General features: G+C 37.1%; 2 protein-coding genes across 3 annotated transcripts; one reads left to right on the top strand and one right to left on the bottom strand.

The window, feature by feature from the left end:
• The first annotated feature begins 1,234 nt into the window (after positions 1-1,234).
• Positions 1,235-5,993, top strand: zgc:113090 (uncharacterized protein LOC553741 homolog). The gene is made up of 3 exons (XM_056453731.1): positions 1,235-1,325; positions 3,166-3,349; positions 3,468-5,993. The coding sequence occupies exons 2-3, from the start codon at positions 3,172-3,174 to the stop codon at positions 4,337-4,339; spliced, it is 1,050 nt and encodes a 349-aa protein (XP_056309706.1). The 5' UTR covers positions 1,235-1,325; positions 3,166-3,171; the 3' UTR covers positions 4,340-5,993.
• Positions 5,994-6,053: 60 nt separating this feature from the next.
• Positions 6,054-12,279, bottom strand: rusf1 (RUS family member 1). Of its 2 annotated transcripts, none has more exons than XM_056453730.1 (15): positions 12,255-12,279; positions 11,869-12,024; positions 11,706-11,783; positions 10,102-10,216; positions 9,979-10,024; positions 9,873-9,905; positions 9,688-9,793; positions 9,475-9,576; positions 9,059-9,129; positions 8,799-8,983; positions 6,995-7,052; positions 6,835-6,899; positions 6,545-6,685; positions 6,396-6,461; positions 6,054-6,321 (listed from the first exon to the last, which is right to left on the bottom strand). In XM_056453730.1, the coding sequence occupies exons 2-15, from the start codon at positions 12,022-12,024 to the stop codon at positions 6,236-6,238; spliced, it is 1,308 nt and encodes a 435-aa protein (XP_056309705.1). In that variant the 5' UTR covers positions 12,255-12,279; the 3' UTR covers positions 6,054-6,235. The 2 variants fall into 2 exon arrangements, with proteins under 2 accessions (XP_056309705.1, XP_056309704.1); XM_056453729.1 differs by lacking the exon at positions 12,255-12,279 and adding an exon at positions 12,104-12,239.
• Positions 12,280-14,239: the final 1,960 nt, after the last annotated feature.

Below are 14,239 nucleotides of genomic sequence, written 5' to 3'. Positions count from 1 at the left end.
TAGTCTGGGGCCACATGTTATGTTTACAATGGTAGCTAGCTCTCGACAACTCTCACATGGTCACCCACTGAAGCTGATGGGAGACCACTTGGGAAAGCTAGGATGCTGCCGGAAGTGGTGTTAGTGAGGCCAGCAGGGGGCGCTCAACCTGCGGTCTGTGTGGGTCCGAACGCCCCAGTATCTATACTGCTCAGTGAGTGCCGTCTTTCGGATGAGATGTTAAACCGAGTAGGGGTTTATCCATGGCATCCTAGCCAAATTTGCCCACTGGCCTCCGTCCATCATGGCCTCCTAATCATCCACATTTCATAATTGGCTTCATCACTCTGTCTCCTCTCCACCAATCAGCTGGAGTGTGGTGTGCGCTCTGGCGTCATCCAGGTGGATGCTGCACACTGGTGGTGGATGAGGAGATTCCCCCAATGCGTAAAGAAAATTTTGTGTCTAGAAAAGCGCTATATAAATATAAGGAATTACTAATTATTACAATGACAATCGATTGCAATTTATTTAAGAATTAAAATGTGCTTGTTTTGGTTAAAATGAACAAGGCAACCACAGAAACAAAATACATTTGTTTTTACAAAATCAAATGAGCACAAACGTGCATGCTCATGAATAATCTACATTCATGATTATATAGATGTAAATGATTATATCATTATTTACAATAATGTTTTTGTAACTGTTACCTCAACTGTTACCATTTTAATGAATAGTTCTTTATGCCGCAAAATAAGTTGTTGCATGTGTGTCCTTTTCCCTATTGGCCTTCTCGCAATTTATTTACAATTACTGTAAAAAGTGAAGCCCTGCAAATTAAGCGATATAAAGCTACTGTATGCATGTCTAGGGCATCCTCTCGGAATAGGCAGAAAATAGGTCGCCTGGTCAGGTATTGATAATAATTATTAATACAGTAATAAATAAAAGCAAAAATGTTGTGATAACGAGAAAACAACTTTTTGTTATGTCGAGATCAGGAGAAAACGAGAGAACAATATTTTAATGCGTGGCCTCCTAGGAATTCCCTAGTAATCTTATAGTAACCATAAAAACAGTAAACGGGTAAACGCGTGACCGAATACTTGGCAACATTCACAGGAAGCGGTGGGCGCTCGTAGTAGAGGAAGTAATACGTCACAAACATGCGTTTTCACAACACGAGCGCTGGAAACGTCATTGTTTTTACTAGCCAGTCTTCTTAAACTGAAAACAACACCATGCCGTTTTAACATATAAATACTATGAAAGACCTCTCTCTGATGTTAGTTCTCGGTTTAAAGCCTCAGTTACAGTCTGTCATCGCTCTTGAGGGCTGAGAGGTAGGTGTCAGCGTCTTATTTAATGTTGACATTAATGTTGTACCAAACAATGGTTTTTACCAAAATTATGCTGTCAAGTCTCCAACCTAAAGCAAATATATGTTAAAATACCTGTCATATGGTGCCATTGTTTAACTACTTGAGGTAAAGATAGTTTTATATACAAATAATTTTGTTTTCTTTATTCTTTGCAGATTTCAAATAGCGAAATCATATTAGCAGCCAATGACTATCAAAGTACAACAGTGCTCACAGTCAAATAAATAGTGTTAATGTTGTTATCAAGTCGTGATTTCAGACCGAACATTCAAAGTGCCATGGTAAACAATATAAGAAGCATATCACAAACTTGTCACTGAATGAATGTGTGAATATATAAAAACTAATTTACCTCAAATGTTTAATTCTATAAGGCTTCAGACATGCAGTTTAACACAAACTGTAGTTATGAGTCATGGAGTATCCTTTTATTAAAGCAATTGTTTTCCAAATTTGTAATTCTTAATTTTTTTACTGGAACACAAAATAAAAATAGTTTAAATCAAGCTGGCCATTAAACTGTTGGTGACCATTGACTTCCACCGCATGCATATTTTTTTTAATAGGAAGCTACACAATATTATATATATATATATATATATATATATATATATATATATATATATATATATATATATATATATATATATATATATATATATATATATATTGTTGATGCTTTTATCAGCAGCAGGGTGGATTACTGTAACGGCCTCCTCACTGGTCTTTCCAAAAAGACAGTCAGACAGTTACAGCTCATCCAGAACGCTGCTGCCAAAATTCTGACCAGAACCAGGAAATCAGAGCACATCACACCTGTCCTCAGGTCTTTACACTGGCTCCCAGTTACATTCAGAATAGATTTTGAAGTATGTTTACTGGTCTATAAATCACTAAATGGCCTAGGACCTCAATACATTACAGATATGCTCACTGAATACAAACCTAACAGATCACTCAGACCTTTAGGATCAAATAAACTAGAAATTCCAAGAGTTCAGTTAAAGCAGGGTGAATCAGCCTTCAGCTACTACGCCCCTCACTGCTGGAATCAGCTTCCATAAATAATCAGATGTGCTCCAACATTAGGCACATTCAAATCAAGCCTGACAACACATCTGTTTAGCTGTGCCTTTACTGAATGAGCACTGTGCTACGTCCGACAGATCACACTATTCTGTTTTTCTTTTCTTTTTCATTCTTTTATAACACATTTTATCTGTTTTTATGCTTATTTATTTTATTTTTTTAACCATTTTTATTATTTGTTTTTATTTTTCTTATACTTGTTTCTTTTATTCTTGTTTGTGTAAAGCACTTTGAATTGCCACTGTGTATGAAATGTGCTATATAAATAAACTTGCCAAATATTATATTTGTGCATATACATTAGATTAGTCAGCCTAATCTGGAGCTTATCTAGCAAAATAACTTACGATAATGGTCCTAAACTAGTACACCCAAATTTATGTTATAGAAAAATATTAAATACAAATTTAAAAGGGGAAAAATCAAGAGAAGCAAAAAAAAAAATGAAAAATATTAGTTGAAATGTAGGTTGTATTTTTATATATTTTTTTACAATATTTAGCTTGTATTTAATTGTATTATCTATCAACTTCTAAATGTTTGGTGACTAAAATATTAATTTAATGAATAAATCTGTAAAATAAATCTGTTTTGTTTAAATACACCTAAATACATCGACTATATTCACTGAGAATTGGAGGAAAATATTCATTTTCAAAATGGGCTGAACTCAATTATTCTGAACGCTGTATGTATGTAAATATATAAATAGTTGCAGATGGATCTCCTGGTCACCAATGTGGCCGAGCTCCTCACGGCTGCTGTCCAGGAGGTGCTGCAGCTCATGGGTCAGGCTGTGTTGGAGTATCAGAGGGAGTTCGCCAAAACACGCCTGGAGAATCACAAACTCCAGCAGAAGCTCCGAGAGCTCCAGGAGAGAAACACTAAAGCTTCAGGTCAGAGATTTTCATGACTTATTATTTGCCTATTCATCGTTCTATAAGTAAAGCTGACTTGATTGTAGCGAGAGTAGTGAAGTGAACGATTCTACCTAAAATATCTTTACGTTTTCAGATGAAGTCCTGAACGTCTCTTTTCCAAGAGATGAGTCTCATTTAAAGGAGGATCAAGCACAGGAAGATCTTCATTCTCATGAAGATTCAGCTCCGAGTGAGGAGACAAAGCAGCCAGAATGTCTGACTGATGAACCTGCTCATATAAGCCTAGTTTTAGATGAGATTCCTATAAACAGTCGACATCATTCTCTGCAAACGACCTGTGACTATTCCTTCAATAATCAAAGACCCCTGTCCCGGGTTAAGACTAGCTCTTCAAGTAGGATCTCCAACTCTTCATCTGGCAGCAGAAAGACTCCAGCGGTGGAAACACCACAGGTCTCAAACACAATCAAGCTGGAGTCTAAACCCGAGCCTCTGGAATGTCCTCTTACAGGAGATGCAGCCCATGTGCCAACACTAGCTCCTGTTGTTCCAGTGCAGGACGCTCCTTTTGTGGAGCAACACATTCAGCAGCCGGCGTCCTCAATTCCTAACATCATCCACTTCAGCCAGCCTCATAAACCAGTGAGTTGTGCTTCTAAACACGTTCTGAGGTCGCGGGTGGAGAATATGGTGGACGCTCAGGGTGGTCATAGTGCCGTCAGCACCAGCGAGAGCAGAGAGATGCTGCACAGCTGCCATGTGTGCGGGAAGACCTTCGCTTCGCCCTCCAGCCTCGGTGCTCACTTTGTGTGCCATTCAAACGAGAGACCTTTCGGCTGCAAATACTGTAAGTTCAGGTTCAGTCGTCTGGCCGATCTGAAGAAGCACGAGCGCATTCACACTGGAGAAAAGCCATATAACTGCTCCCTCTGTGGACGCCGCTTCAACCGCACAGAGAATCTCAAAAGACACCTGAGGAAAGTTCATTATGGAGCAGCGCTGTGACATTTAGACTTCACAGGCTTCACCTTTCTCACTTTGCATGCTGATGTTGCATCTAAATGACTTTAATCAGTCTGATGAAAGTTTTCCTCACATTAATATAATGCATTACTGACTGCTTGCATTGGACTGAACAGAAGTGAATTATGATCTGAAATATGACACACTGATGAGTTCCACTGGATTCTTGACATTGTTCGCATTTATAGCAGCATTCTTTTACTTGTTTTTTTGGCAAATGTTTTCTCTGGAAGTGCAAAAGTTACGCCAAACAAACACCATTGCTCAAAAGTCTGGGGTCGGCTTTACTCAGTGTTTCTGAAGGTTTTATCAAGTCAAATTGAAACATTTTAAAGACCCTTTTAAGACCATTAGTAATGAAATTTTAGACTTACAGGACCACACACACTAATGATTATTTCTAATGGCCTGATTAGCCCAGTGGATTTGTTTTTTGCTCTCCACAAAAAAAATAAATGTAATCAAATGTAATTATTTGTTAGTAACACACTTTGTGTCGAAACAAGACAATTTTCAACATATTTCTTTTTTTAACAAACTTTTACAAGTTTAACATTGTTAAAGGTGTGTTTATTGTGGAGATAATTACGTAAATAAAATATTTATTTGTTTGCTTTTGGTCCAGATGGCTGATTGGGTAGCTTTACTTGGACAGAGGAAAATTAAGACCAGTTTAAAAACGATTTAAGACATACAACACAATATTTCAGGGAATTTAAGACTTTATAAGGGCTAAATGTTATTGAAATGTAAGACCCTGCAGACACCCTGTTTAATGTTTTTGAAAATATTTTTCTTATTAAAGCTGCATAATATCTCATCAAAATACAGTAAAACTAGTATTATTGTGACAGATTATTACAATTTAAATTAACTTATATTTTATTTTTTTATATTATTTATTCCTGTGATGACAAAAGCTAAATAAACACTTCTTACCAATCAAAGAGTGATCATATCCACACCTAAGGTCAAATCATTATTCAGTATTTTTATGCCTCACAGTTAATGTGCAGCATTTATCTGGAATAGCAAGACGTATTGAATCTTGTTATGGTCATGTTTGGTCAATTAAAGGGAAAATATTATGCAAAAAATCCCTTTTCTAAGGGGTTTAAATACAGTTGTGTAGCAACAGTGTGTAAATATAACCAGCTTCTAAAGGTAAAAATGTATTTTATTTATTTTTATAATCACACATGATAAAACAGTCTACAGAAACACTTTGATTGAGAATTCTCCCTTTGTGCATGTCATGGGATTGAGAAAGCCTGCCTATTAGTGACAATCTTTTCTTCATCAGTGTAGAACGTTAGTACTGTTTTTGAATCTGCTATTATGCTGACACACAGGCATTTGTAACACTGCCATCCTTTAAAAAGAGGCCTAGGAGCACAATCTCATTTGAATTTAAAGTGACAGTCACCAAAATGGCACAATTAGGATCAAATCCCAAAAGGGGCAGTTTTAAAGAGTTAGAAAACATTATTTGTGGGGTATTTTGGACTGAAATTTCACAGACACACTCTAAGGACATCAGATACTTATTTTACACATTGTAAAAAATAGCATAATAGGTCTCCTTTCATACATTTCACTCACTGAATGGAAATATTTGTAAAAAGTTACTGACCCCAGACTTTTGCATAGTCACTTTTTTCCACTCATTTCTGATTATTTTTTTGGTGTGACCTCATTGTTGACCTTATATAAACTGTTTTGACCCTGTTATCCTCATAATTGTTTTTATTTGTACAGTAATCTGTACACTTTCAGCTTGGCGCCTAATCCCTGGTGTTACATATAAAACTGACAAATGTTTAAAAGTGAAAATCTGCAGTAAACAAAAACCGCTCCCATTTCATTGTTAAGTTTACTTCAACTTCTCTTTTTGGTCCATTCCACACGCCACTCGTTCCAGTCCAGTAGTGTCCGGTCTGTCTGCCATTTTGCCTGACCGAGTTCTGACAAAGTGAACCAGGATCATGAACGTCACAATAAATCTTCCTCTGACTGCAAATAAAATGTTTACTCTTACCTTTCAGGAAAGTCTGGAAAATCTCATCAATCATCTTATGACTTTGTGATATTAATGCCCAGGGGTCTGAAAAATGAAATCCAGAGTCAAAGAAAACTCTGTCAATCAGCACTGCCATTTAAAAGATCAACAATTGCGCAGGTGCTCACCTTTAGTGTTGGAGAGCTGTTGGAGAACGGCAGGCAGAGAGGACTCATTGTGTAGCACTGCACTGACACACAAGGCCTGGCATACTGCCTTTATTTCATCATCAACTGACGCATCGCTTCCCAGACAAACACACACAGCACCTGACAAGACAAAACAGCCTATGAATGTCACCAGTCTTGGCGGAGTCATAATTTAGCAAGAATACACTGCATATTCTTTCAAAATGTTCATTTTGTAGCATGTTACACTTCACTTAAACATTTAGCAGAATCAGGAAAGGTTTTTGTACCGTTTTTGATTCCGATGAGATATGGTTTGCTGTTGTTCTTCAAAGCTAGCTGCAGATCTCCTGGCCTTTGAGTCATAAAGAAATTATTTCACTAGTGTGTTTTATAAACAAAAAATAGACTTTTCTGATTTGGTGAATAATTAAAAGCAGATAAACAGACTCGTGAATGATGTCTCCAAGCCTCACACCCAGCTTGATTGGAACTGTTCTTCTAAATGCTGCAGAGAAAAGAGCTTTTACATTAGAGCATTACCGAAAATGATGCATCCTGTAAGAATAAGGCATTTACCCCTTGTGCGTCAATGCATAAAAAGTTACACAGAAGCTTTAGAAGCCCCCTAAAAAAAATCATCCTTTTAATGTAATGCAATTTTATTATCAGAAAAGGTTGGGGTGTCGAATATCTTGTGTTCAACAGAGAGAGAAAAATCAACACAGAAGTGACATTTTTGCCTGAATTATCCTTTTAATAGGACAGAGGACCAGAATTGACCTATTTTTATGAACCTAGGTTAAAATGGATTTATGAAAAAATGTCAACAAACACACACAGTTTCGCACGTCATAATTTTGCCCTGTACAATGTGATCCCGGGTTAACATCTATGTTGATCCTGGAACATCATTTTTGTTCGAAAATGTAATCCATACCCCTAAACTCAACCATAACTGTAAAATAATCCCAAAATCAGTGGGAAATAATAGTTAACAATCATGTAGAAGTGCATAAACCTAACTGTAAGCCTAAAATTAACATAAACATCCGTTAAAGGGCCATGAAACCCCGTCTTTTAGTTCAAGTCTACCTCAGAATTTTATCAAAAAATGCTCCGAGATGGGCGTGGAGCTCTGTGAGCAGAGGGAGGAGTGAGCGTGGCCAGCAGAGCATGGGAAGAAGAGGAGAGCGAACTGTTGTCAGTTGGCTTACAAAATATGACAAACCGTGAGGAGACGCTCGATTTTATAGCTAAAATGCAAAGAAATAAACAGTAATTTAATGTCCTGCTACATTTGTTATTCTTGTTTCATATACACATAACCACAATATGTTATATCAATATAAAGATAATCGTGTTTATATAAACACTATAAATGAGGAGGACTTTTCTCCTCCTCAATCCCTGGGTCTGAATGCAGACACAGTGGATAGCAGTGCAGCAGGTCTCTTTCCCTGTCTATTAACCCTGCCTTTAATCTGGAGGATTTTAAACATCCTCACAGCAGCATGGAGATAGGTGATGTGTCTGAATGGTAACAAACTCAACTGATAAAACCCAAAAGGCCGCCATTCTCCAATTCTCGTACAGCTCTGCAGACAAAAATGCTTGCTGCAAACCAACAGCTTTGCTGTATCGGGCCTGACAGCGTCGCAGGGGGAAACAAGCAACAAACCCTGTGGATCATGGAAACAAACACATACAACCTGTGCTGTGCGTGGTCTCACCCAGTCATTGGGTCTCACAGCTTGGCAGGTTTGCCTTACCTTCGTAAAGCACGTGCTCTCATGAATAATTAAGAAGCGGGGGCTTCTTATAGGATAAGAAATTAATCTCTGCTATGAATAATAATGAGAAATCGACGCGTCATCACTTCACCAGCAGATTCACGCTACGTCACCGATTTTGATCACGCCCTGAAATTATTTTAAACCCCAAAGATGAAATAATAGCTGACAAAAGCTCAAAATTATGCAGTTTTACCCACAATTAAAGCTATTAGGTGCTAATGTCGTCTTAACTGATGCTCAACAAACACAAATTCTTAATTTTTTTTAAGTGCTCTAAGGTGTCCTGAACCTTTAATTCTGATTGGCTGATTGGAATGCTGCTTCTGGATCAATATAGATGTCATACTTTGTGAAATCAGGTTGGCGTGCTGTTTCCATTGACACAGCCACAGTGGTCAAAAATAGTAACAATTTAAGGACGCACAAGAGTTAAACGGGATGAGTTTTTCAGGCCGTACACAAGAACACAGGCTCTCTCTGGTTGGCCTCCGCTGGACTGAACACTTGACCGTGAAGCAGGTACTGATGCAGGACTATGGACAACCGAGCCTCATTGAGAGTTTCCATAACAACCGAACGTACAGCTTTGTAATTGGCAAACAGGTGGAGAACAGTGAACAGGAAGAACAGGATGAATGTCAACCTGCATGAAAGAGCACAAGTTAGTCCAGGATCCGTTCGTTTAGAGAGTTTACTGGAATATCTGGGTGGAACTCACAATGGGTTATCCGTTACAAGCGGGATTAGAGCCAGGCTGACCAGCAGTCCTGCCAGGTTCACCAGAGTTTCCTTGACGGAACAAAAAGGCAGAGAAATGATACACTGATACAAATCACCACTGACACATCTAATGACGTTCATTTCCCACAATAAGAAGGACTTTTGCTGGATCATTTAGCACAGAAGGGAGAGTTCACATCACATGTTTATCATCTGTTTCACAAGGGTGAAAAACTGCCAGAGAGTGGAACAGAAAATCCAGCATTTATAGTTTACAAAACAGCATACTAACAGTAAACAAATCTTATTACAATCATATTACACCCAACCATAATATGAAGAACACTATTTTATAGTGGTTGCAAAGTAATCAAACAGTAAGCTATTTCAAATGTAGCCCAAGTGAACACTAACCTGGCTGCCATCTTTAGCAGAGATGTCAGCCATGTTGTTTCTGCGAGCTTGATGGACAGTTAATGCAGCTCTTGTTGCTCCACCAGCAACTCCTACAATAGACTGAAATAACAGACACAGAGGAGTAAACCTAGATATGCACCATCAAACAGATTATGACTAAGGTACCGACATGTTAATATTTAAAAGAAGAAGATGCTGTTAATATTTTACCTTAAATATGCCAGCAATGCAGACGATTAGAGTGTAAAAAGGAGGGAAATGAGGGGCCGCGATCTCAATGAACATTGCCACATCATTAAGAATATCAGCAAAGAGCCTGAAAGACAGTTAGTTGAAGTAGTTATTATTATTATGTCATTATTAACAAAAAAAGTAAACTCTTGAGCATGCTGTACCTCCATTTTTTGGCTTCTGAATCTAACTTGCTCCTGAAATACAAGGACACGGTTAAATATCTGAACACAAACATCTTTACAATCCGAATCCCTGGCAAAGCATTACCCTTTGAGCCAGGCAAACAGTATTCTTCCCAGCATCCCTGTTCCATCTGAACAAAAACAAAGAAAATGGTTAAAAAGAAAAGAATTCGAGACATATAAATCAGTCCTTTGTGAATGCACATACCTCTAAGTAGCCATGTTATTGTAGCTGCTGCAACTGTTGCTTCTTGATTACCAACCCCAACACCTCTGAGTGAAGCCTGAGTGGCGAGAGTGCCAGACAGAGAGCTGGAAAATGCCTTTTGAGAGAAGACAATGTTATGATGTTAGTGTATATACTGTACATGTACATTAGAGGTTATACTTTTTTTAAATACACCTGTTTAACTAATTTAAAGCACAAAATCTTATAAGCATGCACGGAAGGATGAGCTGCTTAATTCTAGATCCAAAATTTGATTAAAATTAGATCTGCAAGCAGGGATGTGTTAGACTTGAATAACAACAAACAGGAAAAAAAAAATTTGTTCTATACGTGAAAATAAAAACAAAACACATGCAACTATATCAGTGAGTGATGCTTCTGGCTGCAGCTCAGATTCCTCTCCATCTGGCCAGAGGAGAACAAGTTCCCCGACTGAACCTGGATTCTCCCAAAGTTTGTCCTCTTTCATCAACTGGTGGAAAATGTATTTATTTAGAATTTTTTAGGTTCATTGCCACTATGTCTTTTTTACTTTACTTTCTTTATTGTCCACAAGTAGAAATGTATCTTTGGCTTCACCACACGAACACATCAGCATTCACATTACACACATCACAGAAAAAACAGGAACACAAATACATTCAATATCATCACAAAAATCTCATTAAAATCTCTATTTAAACCCTTTACATACTTAGAACTCTGTATTTAAAATTCTAATGGCAGTCAGCACAAAGGACATTTGATACACATTTTTCTTTACTTGAGGTTGTCTAAAACGTCTTTTTAATGGAAAGAGCTGAAATTTTACACTTAAAGGATGGAAACAATCTTCTATAATGACATGTGTTTTCTGTTTAATTCTCATCTAATACATTTCATTTCATTATCTTTGTGTTCTACCTACAATGGCTCTGCCAATTTTTACTACTCGACACTTAATTTAGCTTTTCCTTAATTGGCAACAGTCCATACCATGCAATCATGTTAAAACTCACAACACTTTCAACCAAGTTCTTGTCTATCATGTTTAGAATATCTTGACTCACACCAAATTGTTGTAACCTCTTAATGAGATATAATCTCTGCATTACTTTTTTTTTTTAAAGCACTCTGAATTTGCAGCAAATGTCAATCCACTATCAACAAATGTTCCCAAATATTCAAAACATCCAACTGTCTTTATTTCATGTCCCTCAAGGACCAGAGGTTTCAACCCTTGACTAAGAACTAGTTTATTTTTTATCTATTTTAACTATTTATCATCTCTTTGGTTTTATTAAAATTTATCTCCAGTGAACTCCTTTTACACCAATTTTGAAGCAAATTTATATAACTATAGTACAAGGTATCTCCATCTGTACCTTGGCTTTAACAATGACATTAATATTAAACTAAACGAGTTTTACTTTAACTAGAACAATGCCAGCATTCGAACTGCCTGAGTAAAATTTTCTTATGTCATTTATTTTTATCCTGTCCATCTATGTAAAGCAGCTTTAACAAAATCTGCACCAAATAAAGTGCAACAGAAATAAAGCTGACTTGACTAGATGTTGACTAGATGTATGGTCATAGTGTACCTGTAAAGTGTCCCAGAGCTGATACTGTAGGTAATCTTCACTGACACTCTCTGGATATCCCTGTGGCAGGAAAACGCTCTGAGAAAGTAAATATGTGGTTTGTTAAGTGATGTCTCGGAGTTTATTTTCAGAAAGACATTAATATGTTTGTTTCCTCACACACTTTAAACACGCCAGAGACTGAATTTGCCGCCAATCCTCCGTTCACCGCATCCTTCCGTCTCTTCACCTTTCCCTCCTTCAGCAGGTATTTCCAAGACTCCTGTGAGCCATACCGCTCTGTAGCAATCACTCCTTCACTGTCCCCCATCTCGACCATCTGCACATCAGCACGAGATTTAAACAAACAATGATCAAAATCAATAACTTCTAGACTTCTAAATGTTCACTCAACTGACTGTAGTCTCGTGCATTGCGCTGCATATCTTTTAACAAATTATGTGGTTGAGCATAACAATGTCTTCATATTTGTTTTCACCTATCTAGAATTATAATAACAAACGAGTATCTCAGTTGATATGAGTTAAGATTATTATTAAAGTCGCCCACCTCTCTCGCATATCACTCTTCCGCGTTTACACAGTATCGCCACGTCATGAGCATTTCGTGGCTTATGATTGGCCCGTGGTTCGGACGTAGACACAAGCGAGACCCTATATTTATATATATATATATATATATATATATATATATATATATATATATATATATATATATATATATATATATATATATATATATATATATATATATATTTTATATATATATATATATGCTCGATTCAATATACCATTTATATTTTTAATATAACATTTTTTTTATTTGTTCCATTAGATATATATCCATGAATGTGAAATTTAGCCATTAAAATTAACATTTTAATTATTAAACATTATTTCAAAAATAATTTAGCTTCTTCAGCGCCTATAGAATATCATCATACCTTGTGAAAATCTATACCTTAACTCTCACTACACTCTTCAATTTAAAATACCTTTGCAATAAAGTTGTAGAAAGGAACCGGTTAGGAGAAGGCTACAAAACATTTCACTGACTGTAAGAGTTTATTGGGAATGTGATATGATTTTAGGCTGTATGACAAATAAAGTCATTATTTAAAAGGGGTAGGAGGATTTTCTATAGGCACTAGACACACTGTACACATTTAACCTAATGGATTCTTTACAAATGAATAAGTTGTTCTTTAAAAATCTCTGCTATATATTCTTCTTTATTTTAAGCAAAAGAAAAGAAAAGAGGTGAAATTAATCATTTTTAAAATCCAGCAGACCTCTTACCTCAGTGTTGGACTCTGTTAATGCCTAAGCTCAACGCAGAGCAGTGGACCTTCATGAGCACAGCATTAGTGTTTGTCTGAGTGTCAGACAGAGACAATTGACATACAATTACACTCAAAATACTCAGGCATCTGAGAATCCTTTCTGTATGTTTCCAAATATGGACAACCCCAACGGTTGAGTCAATCTTTTCCAATTACATTTAAACACTTTTTAACCCACTGCTGACTTTGTCCAACTCGGCTATTGTTTAGAGTTTGAAAGGAGCTCATGCAACTAGAGGTTTAAATATATATGAAAAATATGCTTTAAAGTTTTACTTGCCAATTTCATGTGGGTGTGAATGTCGTGACAATGTATAGCACAAATTTAACAATGTGGGAAACTTTTAAGGTGAAGTGTAAATGTGTATAATGTAATTCATGCAAGTATGTAGAGGCCACAAAGTGGTGGACAAATAACATCAGTGGATCTGAGGGAATAACATCACATTTGATTTTCAGAAAGTTTCTTACACAAAATAAATCAAGCACTTTCAAGGACTTATATCTGTATGTTTATTAGCAAAAGCTGTGATTTTTGTTTTCAGATTCACAAGTCAAGGACATCTAGGACTCATGGAAATCTCTGTGGAATGTAAGAGTACTATAATGTCTTAATAGAATCTGTCTTAGGAGTGTAAGGGCCAGGGTGGCACTCAGATTGATGAGTGGTCCACCCGATCACATGAGCTGAATGTTTGTATACCCTTCACATGTACTTGATTTACATTTTTGGTCTCTACCGCACACTTGATGCTTGCATTCGATTTGGTGAGGCCTTTTTACTTTTTTATCTTTAATATATGAGCCTGGGCAACATGGTGGCACAGTGGTTAGCACTGTCGCCTCACAGCAAGAAGGTCGCTGGTTCGAGCCCCGGCTGGGTCAGTTGGCATTTCTGTGTGGAGTGTGCATGTTCTCCCAGTGTTCATGTGAGTTTCCTCTGGTTTCCCACATGGTCCAAAGACTGTGCTTTGGGAGAATTAGCTAAATTGTCCATAGTGCATGTCCTAGTCCTCGATGTTGAACGTTGGGCTAACAACCCACCTCATAAAAACTAGATGTTATGAAATACCAATACGGTACAGCTAAATATCAACTTCGACATAAATGGCCCTGGGAGTAAGTACATATGAGCCCGAAACACAAAACCCAGTCATGGGTGTACATTTTTGGAATTTGAGATTCATGCATT

The sequence above is a fragment of the Danio aesculapii genome, chromosome 3, assembly GCF_903798145.1.
Source record: "Danio aesculapii chromosome 3, fDanAes4.1, whole genome shotgun sequence".
NCBI classification, from domain to species: domain Eukaryota; kingdom Metazoa; phylum Chordata; class Actinopteri; order Cypriniformes; family Danionidae; genus Danio; species Danio aesculapii.
This window is presented reverse-complemented; position numbering and strand designations above follow the sequence as displayed.